Genomic DNA, 23,555 nt, shown 5'->3' with positions numbered 1-23,555 from the left:
CACGTCTACCTAAAAGAAGGTAAAATACATTCCAAAAGAAAGATTTAGTATTAAAAAATAAGACTACTAGCAAGATCTCAACTTTTAGCATCCAAAGAACAGAAAGTCAAATAAATGCATTGGTGGTAATTGTGTTGGACCTTCACTTACCAGAAATGCAAGTTACTACAAGTAAACAGTACTTTGTTATATTCTCAGTTCCAAAGTACCATGCATGGCACCACGCAGCTATGCAGCTCACAGCAGGTCTCTTAACAGTTTTGAGTTGTAATATCTTTCCTCCCAAGGCTATCTTACTCATCCAACACAGAGGTCCATACCAGATCTCTTGACTCTCACTCTGCTTAATGTGCAACACGCCATCCAGAGAGATCAATATACATGCCACAATCGTACTATTAAAACCAGTGATTTAGGCCCAGTTCTGCAACACTCATGCAAAAATTGAGCTTCAGAAATTGATTCTGACACACAGAAGGAAACCTTTGAACCTTATTTATTTAATGCAGGGAAGTATTAATTTTTCCCTGTAACCTGTGAATGAAAAATCCAAGTATGTGGAAACTCTGAAATCTCTCAGGTCTAAGTTGTACCAAGAAAAAGAAGAAAGAAAAAGAAAACAAAAAAGGTCAAACGCTCTCTGTAGCTTTTTGCTGAACAGTCTTCTAACACAATGACACATAAAGGGTTTCTAAAATAATTTTAGGAAACTGCATTTTGTGCAATTGCCCAAAATTGTACATGTGCTACACATGTATTGCTAAAAATAAATAAATATGATCCAGTACAGCCTGTACCTTCACCTCTTTAGTCTATTATCTCCTTTAAAAAGCAGAAAACAATTGATCTTTTTTTTTAATCAAAGAGATTAATACTTGCTATTCAAGCACACATCTGTAGAGCGCTGATAACAAATCCTTGTCGAAACATACAACAGCAAACAGCTGTTTGACTGCTCTGTTGTTTTTAGTCTCTGTGGTAGCCTTTTTTGTTTTCTGGAAAACAACCTAATGGCTGAGATCACTAAGAATTCACTGTGAGCAAGAAGAAGCTCAAAATAACTGCATTCTGCATGTGCTCAGACCCATACAGTTTCACAACAAGGCTATAAATACAGCAGCACTCTTTTACTCCCTGTGTACTTGACTCATTGTAGCCCATGGAGACTTCTGAATAGATCAGTGGCAGATTTACCCAGTATTCTAAGCTCCTTTTTCATCATCAAGGGAGGAGAGCCAGAAAAACAGCAATATTTCAAGATGCAAAACTAAAGAATTTTATATGGAGTACAAAACGCTTACCTGCTGAACTAAGTAAAACACTGAAGTCTGTTCCTCTCTGTGATTCTCCACATTCTCCCTGTCCCCCTTTTTCTGAATCCTCATAGCGGTTCCAGTTTGAAACAATCTTCCTTCTTGAGTAGTTTTTCACTTCCTCTTCCTCCTCTCGTGATTCAGTATCATCATCATCCTCTACCTGTCATATTTAAACAGACAGCAAAGCCATTACAACTCAATAGCATTTAGCTCAGTATTTAGATAGTCACAAACACAATGAACTACAACCACAGAATTCAACTCCAGAAAGACAAATCAGCCTTGGTAAGTGTCACCCCATCAAAATTTTAGATGAGGTGCAACGACATTGCTGAAATACATGTAACACCTGAAATGTATTCAAACTACCTAGCAGATCTTCCTATAGGGGTCAAGCAGTGATGCTGGTGCCAAATACTGCTGTTGTCCCTCCTGTTCTGGAAGCGTGTACCAAACAGCTTCCTGATACCACGGGGGAGCAGAACTACTAATTTAGTCACAGCATCTCTACCCAAGTGTTGCAGTGATGCAGATGATAACTGAGTGAAGTGTCTGATGTTTGTTGCGTGAAATTCAACAAAGCCAACATAACAAATATTGCAGAACAAAAGCACAGACAGGCTTATCTATGTAATAATTTCTATTTTAACCAACTTCCTTCGAGGCCTGAACACAAGTAATATGGAATAATTAAACAAATCCATTTCCTTCATGAAAACCATTTTATTGAAATACACAAGGAAAAATTAAATAGACTGCTGGCAGTCAATCTACCTGCCCAAATACTTACAACACACTGGGATTGAAGGGAAAACTGATGAGAGAGTCAACGTAAGATTCAAGCATTTGCCAAAGCACTTAACCACCATGGAAAACTCTCCCCTGCATCAAGTAAGCTCTTCTTCCACAGCTTGTAGTTCGTCTAGAACAACCATTGCTTCACAGACAGAAAAGTTTCCTTCATAGTGGAAGGAGAGCACAATAGGCAAGAAGAGAACCTAGAGTAGCTGAAGAATCTGAGCAGAAGATACGTTCTGCAGAGGGAGGCCTAGAGCTCTCAAGAAGTAGAGAAGAGGAGTCAAGAAAGAGGAGATTCATTGTGTGCCTCAAACATTCCTACTGACAGCTCCTCTCTTTCCCTCACCTTCACTTCATCTCTCCTTCTACAAACCAAAATGCACTGCTGCCATAAAATTTAATTTTGCTGTCCCAACAATAAGTGCATTCTCTGTAACCAGAGCAGTTAAATACAAGTTTGTCAGCATGGCTTAAAGTAGCTTCATCAGTATAAAACAATTTTAAAGTCAAGTCACCTTTTTGTAAGTCATTATATATCCATAAACCAAAATGCCCTTATAGCTCATCATCAGACACTTGCTTTAAGGAGGACCTTGGCTTTGATAGCTTAAATCACGTGTAATCCAGAAATAAAGGTGAAGATCAATTCTTTATATCAAACAAATGTCCTTGTAAGTGAAGAGCTACAACATCTTGTGCAGAAAAATTGCTACAGCCTTAAATAGTTACTGTGTCTCTAAAACTACACTAGGTTTTATTTTTTTTAAGCACAGTACTGTAGAATTACATGCTGGTACAAGACTGGACAAACTGCCACATCATACAAGTAACAAAACCACAACTAGAATAATGGCTTCAATATAAACAATCCACTTATATTCACAGAACAAGCTTCTTTCACCAGCGTTCCAGCACTCCTGCTTAGGAACAGCGTGAAGCAATGCTAAAATCATCAAAGAGCAGAAAAACAGATTAGAAGCAATCATACAGGATACATTCCCAGTTGTCAAAAAACTGACAAAAGGGAAAATATTCTGTGCATTCTCATTGGTTCTGTGTAATTTTTAGAAAGAAAAAGAGATGTTATCTCTCTGTCAGATAGAGATACTAAAATAGTTGTGAACAAATGGCTGGTTGCATGAGTGAGAGGGTGAAGTCACAACTGCGTTACTGGGGACTGACCGAGAGCTACAATTTCCATAGAACAAAGGCTAAATTCACTTAGGTTAAGATAAGAATGGATTTGTTTCTTTTTCTTCTCCCACAAATCAAATGATTTGCTATAATCCACTGAAGCCTTATGGAATTTTGTGCCTGAAATAACTGAGAGGTGATACAATTCACAAGTGAAAGCAAGAATAGTGCTACACAGATGAATTTGTGTTGTACTTTCTTTTTGTTTCAAAGAAAAGATCAGAATCATCCAAGTCAGCTGTGGTACTGTTACAGATCTGTTTAAAAGACACTCTTCTTTCAGCCATCAACAACAGAACAGGAGAATCACCTTCTTAACAAGCTTCCACTAAACTAATATGGATTCAAACGCTTTCTCTTAAATACAAAATAATGATGGGCAGAATTCTTTTTCACATTCTGTTATTAGCTATAATGCTCACCTCAAGTAAATCGTATTTCTTAGCAGTTAATTTGAATTTGAATTAACTTGAACTTTAAGAAACAAACCACAATTTCCCAAGAGTGTTAATAGGCTCTGTGCAGTCTAGTTCCTTCAGTACTAACCTGAGATTTGCTTCAGAATTGTATAAACTTCAAATACAAATACCCCTAATTCTCCCAATAAATATTCCAAAATGTTACATAATGCACCGTCCTGCTACAGGATAAAACTGAAAATAATCATACTTGAATATTCAACATTCAAACAACTTAAAGATGTATTTTCATCATTAAAATCATGGATTATCAACGACATTCAGACACATCAGTGAAGCTTCAGAAAATAATCTGCTTCTGCGGTCTCTTATGAGACAGCTACCATCTAAAGTAACAACCTCAGAAACAAAAATAATCATAAATCTTCACTTCTTTCCCCTTATCTGCCTTAGCTACCATTACTGAGAATTAATTTTAATCAGTACACAGCAGACTTCTATCTATAGTGAAACAAAACGCTTCACCTTCCCCCATTTCCCAATCTCAAATAACAAATGACACAAGCTGAAATAATTTCTTGAAGTCAACTCAAATATAACCTTTAGAACAATATTACATAGATAAGGAGAAAAACTTACACTTTCAAGCAAATTTGAACTACTCAGTCCTACTATGCATGATGATATAACAGCAAGTTCAATATTCACCTGCTCCACTTAAGATAGCATTGCATGCACTAACATTTGCAAATTTAATTGCAATTTTGGTGACAGTACAAAAATCCAGTTAAATAAAACCAGGAAACCTTCTGACTGTTTTGTCTTTAAGATGTGTGTTCTGATTATATCTAAGCTAATTACGGTCCCTCGCACAACACCAAAAGAACTAGGCTACTGTGTACAAGAATTTGCACAATTTGGGGTCTTTTGCAAGGACATATTTTTACCATTTACCATAGCATACAACTCCACCTTCCTTCTGAAGGAAAGTAAAATGCTCAGCACGTAGGTCTCTAAGAGTATTTTAGTATACTCTCCTTTAGACACTGGATCTGCATACAGGGCTGGGGAAGATATGTAAGTGAGAAAAAATGAGAACGCAAGGTTTCTATTTGACATTTGTTACAGACAAGAACACGTAGATGCACATGTTCCAGAACTGAAAGTGTCAAAATGAAGTAAACATTATTCTGAACAAGCAATTTCCCCTGGGGTCGGACATGGGCACCTCCTGCAACCCAGAGTGTTTTGAATCAAACCAAGGCTGAGGCACACAATGGAGAAAGTGTAACTCCGACCTCCCACATTCTGCTTCAATGACTCAAGCACCCTTCTCCATAAGTGCAGGCAGTCCTAGCACATTAAGCACTAACACTCAACGAGAACAGTTGAGCTCGCAGCCCTTTTAAAAGCCTGGCAGTGCATCAGAAGTCAGAGCTTCCATTATGGCTCTCTAAAACTTTCTATGAGGCTTTCTATTTACTACCTTTAGGAAGAGTTGCTTATAGTCGTCTTTCTTCCTGTTTAGTTCTATTAACTTTGTAAGAAAAAAAATTAAATGTCTAATCTCCATTGGTGCTTACAATGTTCTGCAACAGCTTGAAGGAATGCACAAACAACACATGCTCAGTTTATCTTTCTTTGAGCCAACTACCTTTTCCCCATTATATAGCTATCAGGCATTATTATACTTTCTTCCTTACTGATTTTGTTAGCATTTCTTCCAGTTTTCTTCCTAACAGCACCTCTTTACAGAACATGCGAAAACAAGAGTTTTGAGCAACTGTCTTGAATTCCCTCTTCCTTTCTGGACACAGCTGCAAAGCTGTGGCCAAGTCCCAGTGACATTCAACACCAATTTTTCTTCTTATCAGTGTAAAAGACTAGCAAGACCAAAAAAAAAAAACAACCAACCAACCAAACAAAAAAACATCCCATGGATTCAATCTGACCTACATGATCAGTAGTACCTTGAATGGACATACTTAAAATAGCAAGGCATCTCTGCAGGGACAATTTCTCCTTTCCTCCTCACCCCAATGTAAGCAGCATCTACTATTACAGCTACATTCTCACAGACAGAACTCCTAAGTCATTGGGTCAAAAAAACATTCATAGTTAAGCAACAAGGTAGTTCAAAATCTTAGCACCTTAAATCATTGTGAATAGATACAGAATGCAGAGACTTGCATTAGTGGCAGTATAACTAAGGCAGCTGAAATGAACTGAGTGGTTCCTCTAGGCAGATATAAAGGGAAGTAAAATCACATGAACTGCTCTAATAAACACATATCTCCTTTTAATTGCATGGTTCAAATGTAATGCTGGTGTAATCAAGCAGATGCCAGAAGAAGGCACCAGGAATTATCACAGAACAATATGTATATAATATACTGGTTGCTTGGTTTTGCTTGGCTATTGCTTGGTTTTGTTTTATTGTTTTGTTTTGTATTGGTTTTTTTGTTTGTTTGGTTGGTTGGTTGGTTGGGTTTTTTTTTGGTTTTTTTTTTTTCCATCTCAGCTTAAATCCAGAAAGACACAGAAGAACCCCCACAGCTTAATTTTCTCTCACTAAAATTGACAGGCATGTCATGTATGATGGTTACATAAAGAATAATAATATTTAAAAAATTATTCTGATTTTCCACATTTAACTAACTACTTTCCCAAACATACATATACACGTCTATATATGTATATATATTTTTATGTATATATACATTTTTTTTTACTATTATTGTTTTACTTTTTTTACTGCCTAGTAAGTAATTAGAGATTTCTTAACATTCAACCTAAAGTTGTCGAAAGATTACATTACCTGGTTTAATCTGGTGGAAATTTAAGGCGTTCTTAAAATAGAATTACGTAGTATATAAAAGAAAAGCAGAATCTACATTTGGAACAATGGCAAACCAAAGAAGCAGAACCGCATTTGAAGCTGATGAAGCTATCTTTCAAAAGACAAAGTACCGGAGCGATTTTATCAATACTGATGCATATTTGTAGGTGTTTAGAATCAAGATGCCCCTACCTAAAGGATGGCAGCTTTATCAAGTTACCTCAACAGGCATCTGAAATTCAATGACAACACAAAACGTATTCCATTATGATAATAGAAAAACATGAATTTCGCTTTAAAATTTTTAAAATAATTTTAAAAACACTAATAATTAACCATTATCAAGGTATGCATCTCTGTCAGTCTATTAAATACATACTCCACTATCAGGGAAAATCTAACAAAGTACACCATCATATTGTTCTCTCCACCTAAGAATATTAAGGATAAAATTCTGCACAGAGAAAAAGACTACAAAGGAGAACAAGGATAGAAACCACTTTAAATCACACAAAAGCAACGTCACTATGAAGAGTAGGATACAATCTCCCAAACTATTGTTATTTAGTACTCTTAATCTAGATTTTAGAAAAGTAAATGAAAGATCTGCAGGAAAGATGTGGAGGAGGCTGTTGGAATGGATCCAGAGGACCATAAAGATGACCAGAGGGCTGGAGCCGCTCTCCTATAGAGAAATGCTTGTTCAGCTTGGGGAAGAGAAGGCTCCAGCAAGACCTCATTGTGGCCTTCCAGTACTTGAGGAAAGTTTATAAACAGGAGTGAGACCAACTTTTTACACAGTCTGATAGAGATAGGACAAAGGAGGATGATTTTAAACTCCAAGAGGGGATTTTCAGATTAGATATAAGGAGAAAAATTTTATTCAGGGAGTGCTGAGGCACTGGAGCAGCCTACCCAGAAAAGCTGAGGATGCTCCATCACTGGAGATGTTCAAAGCCAGGTTAGATTGTGCTTTGGGCAGCCTGACCTGGAAATAGAGTAGGAGGGTTGAAACTGGATAGGCTTGAAGGTCTCTTCCAACCCAAGTCATACTATGATTTTATCTTAAAGTTTTCCTAAAAAAAATAACCTTTCTGCAATGCCACGATATAAACCATAGCTTCTTTCAGAGACAGATGAGAATACTTTGTAATAATGCTCAGCAACCTGTCAAAAACTGTGAGCAATTACCTGATCTATACTGGGTTGCCTTCTATAAGCACTGTATTCGCAACAGTCTAATCAAAACAACACTATAAAAGTTACTATAGCAATCTCATCCAATTATACTATTTTAAAGTACTTGCTTATATCACCTATAAGATGCAAATAATTGGAAAATCTTAAAAACTCCTAATGACAGAGCAATTCTCATTGCTCCTTAAAGAGAGAAAACACCTCTAAAAGGTATTGCCACTGCAGAAAAGTTAAGGCATGATCAAGTGCCAAGAGTCTACAAATCTTATTTCATCTTTTTCACAGATCTTTATTAATATTTCCAAAAGGCACAGCCATATTTTGAGCAAATTTTACATCTCACTGAATTAGAACGACAGTTTCTATTATGAGCTAAATCTCTCCCAGGCAAATCTCTGCCCCACAGGCAAACGGCCTGGTTATTTTATTTCTAACCACTGCTTTAAATGTTGGACTATCTTCCCTTTCAAAGAACTAGAGAAGAACACATCAATTCTTATATTCATTTTCCCTTGTTATCTCAGAAAGAGTTCTGGAAGCCATTAGCACTTATTGGCTGCCTGGTCCTTAAACCAGAGGCTTATAGAGGAACAAAAGAAGCAACCTCTGCCACGGGTTTCTCTTACTGATCATACAATTAACAATTACTGCAGTGTATGTTCACAAGACGAAAGTTTCAAAAACTCAAAGTAAATAAGATTTCATTTTTTGCTCATTAGATGCAGGATTTTCCAGACTGCAAAGCCATCGGCTGAAGTTCAGCTCTTACAGCTTAGAATTCCAAACTGAAGGGCTTTTGATGGGGGTACGTTATAAGAACTGTATCACTGTAACTGCAACATTGGTTGTACATTACTGGGAAACTTGGTCGAGAATCAAGGAGTTGCATTAAGTGTGAAAGCAGTCATTTTGTCTCCCGTTCCCGTGGCCAAGCCACGATGGGAAAATGAGCCTGCAGGAAGCCTGTCCAGCTGCTGGCTATAGATAAAGACGCTTTTGATTTTCTAAACGTGCCAAACCCATACGTTTCCACCAATGGAAAAATCAACTGTATTTTTTCTTAAACTCAGTGGAACGGATTATATGAAAGTTATTGGCAACTACACAAACCCATCAAGCAATTTCTGTAGAACTGTCACATGGACCTGCACAAAAACTGGGAGCTGTATTACTTTAAAACTGACACTAACTTGAAAAAAAGCTAAATGTTTTTCTTACAAGCATTTAGCCAAAAATACGAGTGCAAACATAACAGTCCCAATCTTGACAGAAACAACAGGTTTTAATAAAACCTCACAAAATAAGTATATTACCACAAAGGTTTTAGCTTTTTCAGTTGGATTAATTATTCCTCCACATAGGCTGCATCTGACAAAATCAGGACTTTTATATATTGTATACATATGGATGCACATATGTGAATGTTTTATGCCATATTCCAAAACAAAGTAATATTTGGTATTTCAGAAAATCTCTACAGAAAGGTATTTGTTCACACCAAATCTGCCATTCCTGAATAAAGATATTCTCAGCTGCACTGGAGATCGACTGTATTCAGAAAGGACTCAGCTCTTATGCGTTAATGTCACAGAATCCCCACATAATCCCAACTATAAGGAACCGCAAGGGATCGTTGTCTCCAAACTCCCGCTCAGAGGAAAATCAAAGCCAGAATCAGGCCAGGCAGGTTGGGGCTCTTCCACTCAGGTGTTGAAAACCTCTGACAGCATGCTTATTTCTTAGCATTTCATCTTGTTGTTTCCCTCCAGTATTTCTAAAACTTCAAATACAGTTGTATTAATGGTTTCCACAGAAGTTCATGAAGAACACACAAGAAGAATTCTGTATGTTCCAAGTATCAAAGTTAACTGAGGATATATATTAACCTCAAACTTTTTGAAGGATACTGCTATTTTGGTAGTAATTTGCTATTTTGATCTTAGCATGCAAAAGGTTAATGCATAAGCCCAACAGAGCCTGCTCAAATGAGTAAAGTTTAGAAAACACCTCAGACAGCAGACAAGCCTAATGTTTATTTAACACCCCTTACAAGCACACGGCTTTAGAACAAAACCAGCACAAATCTAGCAACTCTCTGCCAAGATCAAAACTAAAACGTTGAAGAAGCCTCAGGATCTCTAACGTGAGGGAAAAAAATGTGATAAAGTTTCTCAGTGGTTCAATTCTTTTTTGCCACAAGAAAGTAAGGCATCACTTCGGAATAATGTTCACCATGCTACAATAACTACAGTTCTCCAAAACTTGTTACATTTGGAAATAGTTATTTTGTTATTCAGTCTCTGAATTCAAAATCGCTGGATAATGTCCAGCAAGTTTTTAAAAGTCTGAACTCTTTCAAATGCATCTGTTTTACAAAAAGGGAAGCATGTAAGACATCATTTTCGTATTTTGAAATCCACTGAAAAATAGCAATAGTCACCAAAGTGCTATATTTTCAATTAGTACAGCACCAAAGAAGAAAATCTGAAAGACATGAAATAGAACAGTAGTCTTGAAATTGCACACCCAAACTGGCAGAACACTAATCAGTAGCTTTCTTGTCTTTCCTGGTGTCAGACTTTTGCCAGGTAAAGTCCAGCTATCGGCTCATAGCTGAACGTGACAAGCACAAACAGACAGCCAGACTGGAAGCAAGCCATAGAACAAGGGATCTGGAAGCAGGTCCTTCCTATCCAGCAGCAGTTATCCACCTGTTTGGCCAACTGCACTGATAAGCCACATCCCACACTTTAATTTCTTGCAATGTTAGAGGTAGTTTTCTAAAGGCAATTCTGTTTTCTGCTTTTGATTAAAGACTCATGGACTCTCTGTAAATATTCCTATTCCGTACACGCATGAATGTGAGTGTTCTTAGTTGACTCCACAATTGTTTTTAAATAAAAACACAAAAAGAAGCCCCTACAAAAAATATTTACATCAATTGATAAAACTTTCAACAAGATCTTCAGAATATTTGAGACTTGTTCTTTGTTTCCTTTCTCACTAGCTTCTTTACGACAGTCAGCAAAGCATGTGAAATGCATCAGGTTCAGTATACAAGTATTAATATTTTGTGCACAGTGGGAAATTCTTCTATCTGGGATTTAAATTAAAATACTCAACATCTGCCACTTCTTCAGATCAACTATCCCATAATAGCAGGATATTGCAAATGCACAAAAATATTCACATGATGAAAATTTAAGCTGTACAGGGAGACCCTCTAGAAATCTGAAAGCCTACAATAGTACTACATGAGTAATTCAGAAGAAAAGGATTCTGCTTTCCTCCCCGTTTCACCACCTCTGTCCCGCTGTCAGTAACACAGCCCCTACATTTCTCATCTGTCATTGCTAACATGCTGCCATTTTCCACTAATAATTTCGTGTGCTTCTGAAAAATGTCAGATTTCTACTACCCTGCTATCAAGCAGCTGGCAGACTCGCCATCACACATTTTTGAAATTCAGCTACATTAGCACATTTATGGAGTGGCAACAAAGCAGCAGTCCGTCAGTAACAAATATCCTCAGTGGGGAATATTTCCAGAAAAGGGTAACAAAGCCAAATGATTTTCAGGACCAATAAGCAGCCACACAACATAACAACAAAAACATAAATAAATTATATTAAAAATATTAACCAAGCAAAAGATTTGTGAGTTGTATTAAAAAAAAAAAAAAAAAAAAAAAATCACTAAAGAAACAAACAATTCTGAGTAACACTAACTAAAAAAAGAATTGAGTCACATTAGACAAAACACGTTACAAGAGCGGTGCATCAGAAAGACTACTGCCAACTCCCAGTTCTTAAACAATATTCCTGAGACTAATACTAAAATTAATTTATTTCTTTAGACATTTGAAATTAGGGGGGGAAGAGAGGGAAGAGTTTTAACTACACACTGGATAAACAGACATCAAAGCCCTTTTTCTCCTCCGTCTTCCCAATGATGGGAGAAACTCACGGGCTGATCACTGAAGAAGCCCAGTTTTCCACTTTTTTATTCTCAGAGACGTCTGCAAATCACACATTGAGTGTAGGGATGCAAGAAAAGTGGACGTGAGCAAAAAGGTAATTCATCAAGAGTACATTTCCAAACATAGAGATTGAAATCCCTGCTTCATAATATAGGCAGGATTTCACTGACACTCACCCTGTGCAAAACAAGCAGTCACAAACTCCCCCCGCTATCAATCGTCCTTGTGCAAGGCAATGCGAGGCCCTCCGTATAGGAACTGCTGAGTCACAGCCTGAACCTCTGATTGATCACCTGAGGCGAGCCATGAGTCAGCCAGAGGAGCACAGCTGAAGGCAATTCACCTGTGCTGCCAGAAGGGGTGGAGCCTGGCTGCACCTCTCCTAGACCTATTTAAGAGCTGACTGCCGGGGGGAAGGATCTCTTCTGGAGATCTGCTCTGCTGGAGTTTTGTAAGTGAGCCCAGGATACGGGTAAGCTTTCTATCTATTCCTCTTTTTGTTATCATAATCTGCTTTGCCAAACTCTCTTGTTTATTTCATTATTATAACATCTTAATATTCATTGATTATACACCCTCCCCTAGCACCAACTCAGCAGAAGCAAGGAACTGAACTTCTGGGGTCCCCTCAGGCACCACACAATATGCTGTCCCTTAACACAGCAAGTCACTGACGCATAGCTGTGGTATGGTTTCCTTCAAGAGACAGAGGCTCACACTGAATCTACAGGCATTATAATTCAAAACATAGTTCTATGTCTGATAACTTATCTCAACGATGCTCCTCCTAATCAAAGACATTGGAGCACCATCCCAGCTCATCTCAAGCTCTGTAAGTAATACAGCTTACAGTGTAGTTGATCATGAAACTTCAGAGCAGCATGTCCTCCAGATGCCAAAAGAGAACTGCAGAGTTCATGATCAGTATGCTTAGGGCTTCTGTCAGTCATCCAATTAAGTCAGAAACAGTTTTATACCACAAATGGTGACATACACTAGGTATTAAAGCAATTGCCCAATGTAGGCAACAGAAGCACAAGAATTGATCAAGATCACCAAACTACATCACCACCATACAGTTTTTGAAAGAACTCGAAACTTACATTCAGCTGATCGCAAACACACTCACTAGAAAACAGCACTGTTTGCCCTCAGGGTCTGAGAATAAATGTGGATTAGGGCTAGAGGGATGTGCCAAACACAGCATCCCAAAGGGACTGTGTCCATAAATATAATCCACATTTATTCAGATACTGCAGAACTACAGTATTTTGCCCAGAAAGTGGGCAATTCAATTCATTTACATGCATTCAAGCTGAAGTCTCTCTCATCTCACAAGAATACAGTGTCAGGACACACCCTGAAAGAAGTGACCTGATCTGTTTCCTCACAACTACTCTGCTTTGCACAGCAAGGGAACAACCCTTGCAGGAGCAATTGAGCTGTAGTGCACACACCATGCAGGCACCCAAACAAAAAACAAAACAAAACAAACAAAACAAAAAAGCAATTAGCATCATTCTCTCTTTCACTCCTGCTCTGTCTTTATGACAGCGTTACGTTATTATGTAAACTGCAAGGAAACTGCAAAGAAAAAAAAAATAGAGACTTGATGGAAATGCAGATCAAAGTATTTAAAGTCCAACAGTAGGTCGCTTACATGGGAAGCGAAAAAACCTGACTGTACTCGGTATTTGAAACTTAGCAGGCAATAAACTGCAATATCAACTTTTTCCTCTTCTCCACATTCTTCAAATCCCTCACTTCATTATTCACAGCAGATTCAAATATTTCCATCATGTTCTCTTCACATCTAAAACAGACTCTGTGTCCACCAACTGCCTTTCCACAAATAAGCATCAGCAGTATCAGTTCCACAATCTCATAAACAAGCTGTATCCAATGTAAACTGGCAGATACAGGGATGATTTTGCCAGGTATTTGGACGAATGGCTAAAAATACTGCATTACTTCATTAAAAGACATTTTTTCTGCTTCAAACAGCATTTTGCAGTGGCTAACAAAGAAAGTAATAAAGCAAGAAAATAAACAGTTATTGATAAGTGCACCAACCTGCTTTGCTGTCTCAATGAGAATAATTACACTGCTTTTCATTATACTCCCTCCTTCAGGGTAGCACATAACTTAGATAAGATTTTTTCCCTTTCCAATTATTCAAGAGAAAACAAGCATTTGTAGAAGTCACTTCATTGCAATTCTTGGCAGACAGCTTAGGCAAATCAGTACAGGAATTTGCAGATCCTTTGGCTTTTATGTTGTTTTGTTGTTTGTTTGTTAAAACTTACATACTGAAACATAAAGACAAAAAAAAAAAAATTCCTATTCTGTCCACTGCACCTTCTGACTTTTTAACAGTATTAACCACATTAAACAGTGTCTCCAAATATTAAATCCATGCTATCATTTTGTGATATACATGACAGAGTAAGTTAAAAAAACTTTTTTTTTTTTTTTTTTCAAAAGCATGTCCAGGAGTTGAAATCATACACTTTTTTTTTTTTTTTTCCCCACAATCTTTTTGTATCTGTACTTATCTATTCCAGTAGTTGTAGTGGGCCATCTGTGATCTTTAAATATTGCTTCCTCATAAACCGAAGCAAGTTACTTCCCTACCTAGCCATCATATCTCTTTCAGTCAGATACCAATTTATAAACTATTTTTTTCAAGTGTTTTCAACAGAAGAAGGAAAAAGCTAACTCTTTTTTATTTCAGACTAAGGAAGGAAGAACCTCGAGAGAGGATTTTTCATGAAAAGAAACTCTGCAAAGAGTAATCCTCTTCACTGATTTGCTCTATCGGTGACCTTTAGAGAGATCTTCCAAAACTAAAGAAAAGCTTAATTAGCTGAAAGGGCAGCTGGGAGAATAGGTAGCGTGAAGAAAAAAGCTTTCAGTCTTTATTGCACAGGATGAGAATTTTTGAAAGATTGATGAAATCTTAAAGACTGCTTCATAAATATTAGATACTGGAACCCATCACTCTGGGTTAGCTAGAGACAGAATTAGCTATGGCAGAGAGACAGCTTTACATTATTGGAATAAGGCCCCAGTTAAAGGAAAAAACATTCATGAAGTGCACTAGAAAGAGATCTGGGTTTGAAGTGTGATTTTAGAAGCTGTCTTACTGACTTAATAGCAAACAATAATAATAAATTAAAAATTCTCTCACCTTATTTCTTTTGTTTTGTAAGTAATTCAAATCAACTGGTCACCCAACTATAACCTTTAGCTTCTCTACTTCCAGCAGACAACATGACATAAAGTAAGAACCACTGTCCAAGGTCCTAAAAGTCCTTATGCGATAAAAACAAGATGTTACAATGTAATTTTATTTTGCACTGGTTTGTACAGTATGATTCTGAAAAGTAGAGCATCCTGATCCTTCAGGCAACTCCACTGCAAAGAAGCTCTAAGAATCATGTAGAACTTGCTGAAAATTCATGCACATCAAATTAGCAAAAAGGGAAAGGACTGAGATATACTTGTTGGGATCCACGGTTGCAGGAATTTATGTGGTACATATCACATTTCTACTTGCAACACAGTTTGCACTGTTTGCCAGTTCTAGATGTACTTTGCATGCACAGAGTACTGCAGGATAACCCTATATCTAATTTGCAACTGGGGAGCTCCAGACAGTGCTCAGCTAAGCAGACAACTGGTCAACAACTTCAACTTTGGCTCCACCAGGAGGGAAAACACTCCAAGCCCACCAATACTCAGTGCATCCTACAAGGCAAAAAAAATTTTACAAATAATAATAATAATAATAATAATAATAAATCTTGACAGTAAGTCATTAATTCATTAATGTTTATGTATCCAATTAGCAAAAAATAAAATACTAAGGAGTCAAGCCAAAAACATTGAAGCTTTTCTTATTGGCAATAATTTGGCTTTTTTTTTAAACTTTCTCTTCATAAATAAATTTTACACATCGCTCTGGGACAATAATTAACACTCTTGCTAACTGAAGGCTGAAGCGGAAGGAAAAGAATGAAGGACTAGTGGAGCTTCTGTTGCTTCCATAGCTATGCCACCTACTTCTACAAATCAAGAATGTAAGCCAGGGAAGTAGGCAAAGCAGACAGAATAGACTATGCCTGAAAATGTAGAAGAAAAAAAGCCAATTTAGTTACCAGTGACAAAGCAATAGCCTAGGAAATGCTGTGGCCCAGAATCATCACTCTGCTCTACGCACATCAAACACCTTTGATATTCCAGGGTTAAGGAGAGATTTGTTATAGACTGCACTGTGCAGTTTTCCTCGGGGGAAAATGAAGCAAGAATAGAAACAGAACCTTGAGGCAAGGTTCTCACACACTCCAGCAGAATCACTGGTTCTACTGGCAGAATGTATTATTACATCCACCTGCCAAAGAGTTAAAGGATTACCTTAAAAATAACAAGAGGAATGAAAAACCACGTGTTAATATACAGGGGGATGGCATACATGAAAGAAAACAATGGAATAAAGACCCTCCCTGTATGCCTTATTATAGAATCACATAGGTCTGAAATCCTTTTGATTATGAAAACCAGTAAGAAACGTTCCTCTGTACATGTTATGAGTTTTTAAACTACCACTAAATCATTAGTAATTCTTTTTGTTCCGTTAAGATACAGTGAATCCTGCTGCTTGCTACAGGGCCCTGCAGCACCACTAGAATGGCTGCAAACCCATCACAGTTCTCTCAAAACTCCCCAGTTGCTTGTGAGAGAAAGCAGCAGCAGCGAGGTCTGCTCCTCTACAAATTGCATTGCAACAAACGTTACTCAGACGAGCTGGAACATTAGGGAACTATTTTTTCATCAAATTTCATCGCCTCTGCAAATTCGCTGATCCTGTCAGCATAAACACCTACGATCTCCCACTGGATGTCTGCGTACAAAACCCTCTGCGATGCTCTCTGGGGACATTCGCAGCGCCTTTAGCTCAGAACCGACACTGGCGGCCGTGGCGCACGCAGCTCTCTCCAGAGCTCTGCCCGACGCTGAGCTCTAACGACTCACCCGGCGCGCGGTTCCGGCCCGCAGCCTTCCTCCCTGCTCCCCGCCAGGCGGCAGCTACGCGCTCCCCCGCTGCCCCACGGCGCGTCAGCGCCAACATGGCTCCTGAAACCTGCAGCCTCGCCTTTCCTTAAATGCTGATGCTTCAGCTAAACGCGACGGCGGGCTCCTGGGCGAGCTTCTCCGGCGTTCAAGCTGTTCCCATTTTGCCTTTCCTCTAAGCAACGTCCACTCCGTTATGTGTGACAATTGAATTTAAACAATGATGTGATTCACAACTGTCTTTCACATAGCAAAATAGGAGGCTTACAAAGCTTCAGGACAACCTGTTTTAAATGTATCCAGTTGTTACCTCAAAGACCTCAGGAAGAAAAGTGGAACAGTAGTTGTTAATAGTGGGGCAGAAAAACAGGCACAGCCGTCAGAACCATAGAATAGAGCTCAGTATCATCAAGGTACACAAAAAGATGTCAGCCGTGAAGCCGCAGCAGGTTGCCACACGGTAACCTATTTAATACAAAGTTTTCAGTACAAGTGTTTTGAGTTAAAATCAAAAGGAACGTTGGCAAAATAGAAAGAAAGAATAACAATCCCATTAAACCATAGCAATCACGGATGGTTACCACCATGCTTTCCCTGGCTCTCTGAAAAGCAAGTTTCTCCACTGTCTAGCAACTGTACAGAATAAACTAATTCTGGCTGGATAAAGAGCATTTCTTTTCTTCCAATGCAGACAGCTTGGGGAAAAAAAAAAAAAAAAAAAAAAAAAACCCACAAAGAAAAAACAAGAAGAGAGGGAAAAGGAAGGGGATGTGATAAGCAGTTGCACAGCAGGTGAGCAGGCTCTGTAACTCTCACCATATTCTTAAAACAATATTTTTAGATACCGATTTCCATATACTTCCTAGAAAATGTATTTCACATTGTATCTATCTTTTTGGTCATCGTTCTAATTCCCAATGCCCAAATTAGACCTTCCTATGAATATGTCTTTCTTCTTGTCTTGCCTAAAACATCTTGTTTCTGATTTGTATGCAGCAACCTTCCTGCTTAATGGAACACTGCTAATCCATGCTTTCCCAAAATATCTTCTTTGCCAGACTGAAAAAAAGAACTAGATCTTTCCAACTTCCCTCCTGGGTCATGCAGAAATAGAATAGAAAAGAAAAAGAATAGTTCAATTGGAAAGGGACCTACAAAGATCATCTGGTTCAACTGCCTGAGCACCTCAGGCCTAACCAAAAGCTAAAGCATATTGTTAGGGCATTAATCCAAACACATCTTGAGAATTGTCAGGCATGGGGCATCAGCCACCTTGCTTGGAAGCCTGTCGAAGCATCTGACCTCCCTCACAGTGAAGACATTCTTCCTAATGCCCAGCCTGAACCTCCCATTTGGCAGCTGTGCCATTCCCATGCATCCTGTCACTAGACAGCAGGGAGAAGTGCCCAGCACCTCTCTCTTTGCTTCTGATCCTCAGGAGGTTGCAGAGATCTATGAGACCTTGCAGGATCATATTTAACAAACGCCAATTTGACACTTGAAGAGTAATGAAGTTTCCAACCACTTGTTCACACAGCCATGGAGAGGCTTAATCTAAATCGCTACACTCCAAATGAAGTAAACCACACCCCAGGGCAATCAGTCAGTGTTTCTTCATGCCTCGTCAACCAGAGAAGCTGCTAAGAATGGAAAGTCTTTGTACCTGCTTAGTAATTAAGTACAGCTCACAAACTGATACACACTGATCTAAATAAGCGAGTTGTTTTTCCAGTTGCTTTTGAGAACGTTGACAAAGCATCAAAAGATGCGTTGCACTCAAGATCTGGATATCTATTTCTGTTCCTACACACACAGGATGCGTTACAGTGCTCTAAAATAAATCAACATATTCAACAAATCCTAGCTTTTGTTACTGTGCAGCTGCCTGTGAACAGATTGCTTTTTGCAATTGCTTAGACTGTAAAGGTTTAGCACATACTAATTAAGAGCAAAATCATCTGATTCTGATAATTTAGATGTTATTTTAGACAATTTAAAAACAAAATCAACAAATATGATTGTATCATCTTGAAATTAAGAATGAATGCACAAGGTAAGAAAGAATGCAACAAAAGCAACATATTCATCTTTCACGTGTAACCAATACCAAAAGAACACTGAACTAAACCTGAACCACTGCATGCACATGCAATGAATAATTCTGAACAGAGATTTGTAAGAATGTTTTGTACATCACAAATTTGATGAACATTAAACTAAAGGACAGAAGAAAGCTTTCTTAAACAGCCCTCAGAAGGAATGGTAAAGGACCATCAAAATAACGCTGACTATAATATCTACGATTTTAGTTTCATTTTTTAAACAGACTATATTTTACAGACAGCACTACTCAAAGTTTCTGACAGGACATTAAAAAAAGAAACATATGAATCCTAACCACATTAGAGGGTTAGGATAGAAGGAGATAACATCGGAGCATTTTCAACGGAATTTTTTACTTCGAGAATTTTCACAATACTAAAAATGAATAATTGCAAATGTGTTCTATATATTTAACATAAATTAGATAAGTTAAAGCAGATGAGCAACAGAAAGTTACTCAAGCTGACAGATCTTCAAAGAAATGTGCCATGTGGTGAACCAGCTGGTCATAATCAGACTTCAAATTAATACTATTTTTGAAACAAGGATTCAAAACCTTCAGCAGTGAAGCCAGTTAAATCACAATACATATTAGTTCTGAGAAGTACAAGATTCTTTTTCCTCCTCCCAAGGAATAAAAGAACTTTTCCTCCCAGTTCTCAGACCAATCTCATGCTCGAGAGAAGCAGAACATTCTTTGAAGAACCAAGCTGTTCCTTAAAGCTGTTCAGAAAGCTACTGTCTTAACGGCTGACACTTTTAAGGTGCTGATCCACAGATGAATCTACTGGAAGAGCAGTCTATGATTTATAACCAAGAGCATCCTGATCTCCTTCTACATTATCACCCAGAGGAGAAGGGAAGAACTGACTGAGAAAATAATGGATCTTGGCAGAATTGGAAAGTAGCACCCGTTACTAAAAGAATTACAGCACACTCACAGTAGCGTACAAACATATGAAGTGGTGTCCAGCCTTCACTGGCCCACAAAAAAAAAAAAAAAAAAAAAAAAAAAAAAAAAAAAAAAAAAAATGCTAGCATCCTACCACCTTTGTGCTTTCTGCTCCCTGCCATACAGGTCAAAAAACCAGCCTAGGCAGGATGTGCCACAGCCTCCGGCAGCTTCACAAACTGTCCTAGGGACCATTAAATTAAAACAGTGGAAACACAAACTTTGAAGATGAATTTTAGTTTTAAATGAATGCAAATTACTAAAGAACATTACTGCCAAAACATGATGCGGTTTAATGCCAATTTCTTGCTCGCTGTAAAAACTGCCAGGCATTTCCAAGTTCTCAAATGAAGTACAGTGTTAGTAATGCTCTTGCAATGCTTTACTAAGTCCATCCACCTCTAATTTACTTGCATTTTACTGTTCTGCAGGCTCAACAAATCCAAATCCAGTTACTTTCATGCAATTTGAAGTTGACAATAAACAAAAAAGACCTCAGGCAACTAAAGCTTTAGCAATCAAAAATCACTTCTGTATCAGGGTTAGCAGCAATAGTTTATGAACAAACAATGAATTTAAAAAACTAAAAAATTAAAAAAAAATTATAAAACATATAAATTATAATTATGAATCTAAACAACAATTATTTTCAGGAAATAAAACTAGATCATCTAAATTATAATTATATAATGCTAGAAGAATCCTAATTTAGTAGGAAAATTTCTCCAAAATGTTCAAGTGAGACCAGCAGTGTGAGAAACGCAGAGTAATACTTCACAAGTTCTACCCTGGAAAGCAAAAGGGTTGCAATTGCCCAAGGAAATCCCAAACTAGAAAATTACAGTGTCCTTCATCTCCTTTCTCCAAGGAACTTGAAGGCTCACCTGAAATAAAAGAAAGGAGGTTTTCCAGAGAAAACGCAGGCTTTCCATCATGCAGTCAGAAAAAAAAAAAAAAGAGATGACAAACCATTCACATTCCCAGTATTACTATCTGGCTCTCCAGGTACATAATCTACACTGCTTAAAACAAGTAGAGCCCCCTCTCACATAAATAACTTACAATGGGCCCAGCTCCCTCTCTCTGAGCTGGTAAAGCGAGCGGCCTTGCAGAACAGACTGAAGACTGAGAGCCAGAAATAAAGGAGATAACTTCTTGCCAGGTCAGATCTGAACCCATTCAGAAAACACAGCCAAGCTTCACCAGACTGAAATGAACACACAGTTGGAAAAAAAGAAAAAAGAAAAAAACGAGCCAGGTGAAAGACCTTGTTTCCAAGCAGTACACATTTAGCTTGGCTTAAACACTAGACATCCCCAGGTGCAGGCTGCCAGGTGTTAGCACTGTGGCTAGATTGCTAGGAGCATGTGACAAATGCAAGACCTGCAACAGATGTGCTGAGAGCACACAGGACTTAAGACCAGAAGCCTCCAGAGTAGGAAAAGCATTATGCTTTAGCTCTGATTAGTGGAGTTCTAGGAAACCCCTCAGTTTGGCTTCACTTTTAAACACACAACTCATACTGGCCTTGGCCTAAGACAAACAGATGAAGTCACTACACTCAGCTAAGATGAAGAGGATATCAGTCAGTGTTCAGGCAAAACATATTATAAACTGTCTAAAAAGAAGGTATTTCAACTGTTTCCTAAAATATTTCAATTAATAATCCAGATTAAAAAAAAAAAGAAGAAGAAGAAAAAAAAAGCATACATATGTTTGATTCCCTTACTGAGTGCATCGTTTATGGTGCATGGAGACGATACTGAAGAGAACACAGTTACAGACATGCTTTAAGCTAGTAAGAAACAGTTGAGCGATGCAAAGAAAATCAACCCATGGCAGTTTTCTCAGCTAATACAGGTGCTGAAATCCTACACACGCCTCTGTGGTGCATGAGAGCACACATACAGAACTCAAACTTGTCTGCACGCTTCAGCATGTACTCAGAGACTAATACTACATACAAGGGAAACTATCAACCCTACTCTAGGTGACAGCATCAATACAGCTGTGTTTTTGTTCTAAAAATGAGCGTTAAAATATACACGCAGTGACAAAATGAACAAATATCTTACAGTTTCTGAAAACCAACAACAACTACGGGTGTTCTAATGCAGACAAAACACTGGCCAGTGGAAACTACAATTCCACAAAAGAGAATACAGTCAGTGTGACACAGCAGCTGCTCTGTAACCCCAGGACAGCCCCACCTGTTGCCAGCACCAACCTGCCAGGCTGTGACTGCACCTTTTTTGTCAGTCCTGGGACAGTCAGTATTTCTATGTTGCTATAAAACTAAAGGAAGCAAGGCAACCCGAACGGAAGGAGTACTGCCAGAGCACTCAACCCTGAATTAGAAAGTGCTGTTGTTAATGGAAATTGCTTTTGAAGGGATAGCGTTGATCTCATACCATGGTGGGCTGTATAAAATATTTTAACATCTCCATAGCAAACTGAAGGTGTGAGTGTGGTACTAGCAGACACGTTTGCGTTATTTTTAACCTGTTAAAAGCCATTATGTTTAGCTCAAGCACGGGCCAGTGACTGCGCCTCGTGACAAACGCGTGTTCCCATGACTCGGGTACCTACTCTGCAAGCCGTCCCCACGTTCTCGCGAGTTCCGCGCAGGTGGGGCGGGCACGCACTCATTGTAACCACCTGTGCCAAAAATACTCAGCAATACCTCATCTCTAATTGCACTCTTGGACTCTTCAAAAGAGACGCGTATTTCCCAGCACAAAACCGTAAATGGTTTCGGCCAGAAAACCACCGCCCTGCAACGCGCGAACAGCAGCGAGAGACCGCAGCGCCGCCACTCGCCCCGCGCCGGGCTCCGCCTCTGCCCGCTCCCGTACCACGGAGGGCGGGCTCTCCTCCACCTCCTCCTTACCCGTCGGTGCTCGCGCGCGGCCGGTGGCGGCGCTGCCCCGCGGCCCCGAGCCTCTCGCTTCCCGCGGCCTCCGCCTCCTCGGTGTCCGTGAGCGCCGCCTCTCCCGCGGCCCCCGGTTCCTCCTCGGCCGTGGCCGTCCGCGCTGCCGCTTTCGGTCGCCGACTCGGCCGCCTTATCTGCGCCGCCGGGCCGTCTCCGGCCGTGCCGGCCACCTTCCCTCCGGGGCCGGCTGCCGCCCCGTTCCGGCTGCATGGCCGGGCCGCCCCCTTCACCCGCGCCGCCTGCGGCCGGGACGGTCCGTGCCGCGCCGGTCCCCGCCTCCTCCCGGAAAGAGGCCGGCCGTGAGGGCGAGAGCGGGAAATGGCGGCGCCGCGCGGCGGCGGCCCCGTCTGCTGCCCTGCTCGCGGCGGTGCGGCTCGCGCGAGCCACGTCAGTGCGCCCGACCGGGTCTGTGCCAAAACAGTGCGTTGTAATGTTTAGAAAACAATGATGTTACAGCTGTGTGAGGTTCGTTTCTGCACCGTGTGAGGAAAAAAAAGGAACCAACCCCTGGCGGACATCTAGTTGCGGGCAAGCCCGTGCAAAGTAAAGTCTGTCAGGCGTTCCTGCACGCGCACGGGCAGGGACTCCGAGTCCCTCCGCGAGGCTGTTTGCTCTGCTGTGCCTGAGCTAGAGTCCACGTGCCATGCCAGGGAGGTTTACCGAGCCCCCATCCCACAGTTACTGCACTGGTTTTCCCGTGCAAACTGTCATTTGGAAATACATGTTAAAATACCTGTTTTGACGGGGTTTTTA

General features: G+C 39.5%; 1 protein-coding gene across 1 annotated transcript in view; it reads right to left on the bottom strand.

The window, feature by feature from the left end:
- Positions 1-23,012, bottom strand: part of AVEN (apoptosis and caspase activation inhibitor) — a gene marked incomplete at both ends in the record, with an annotated part of 86,100 nt that extends 63,088 nt beyond the window's left edge. The window contains 2 exons of the mRNA XM_079536853.1: positions 1,302-1,476; positions 22,761-23,012. Coding sequence (XP_079392979.1) covers positions 1,302-1,476; positions 22,761-23,012 — 427 coding nt within the window. The remainder of the gene's footprint in view (positions 1-1,301; positions 1,477-22,760) is intronic.
- Between the last annotated feature and the right edge of the window lie 543 nt (positions 23,013-23,555).

Source organism: Tetrao urogallus, assembly GCF_951394365.1.
Source record: "Tetrao urogallus genome assembly, chromosome: 6".
Lineage (NCBI taxonomy): Eukaryota > Metazoa > Chordata > Aves > Galliformes > Phasianidae > Tetrao > Tetrao urogallus.
Note: the sequence above shows the minus strand (reverse complement) of the source record. Positions and strands in the feature narration are given on the sequence as shown.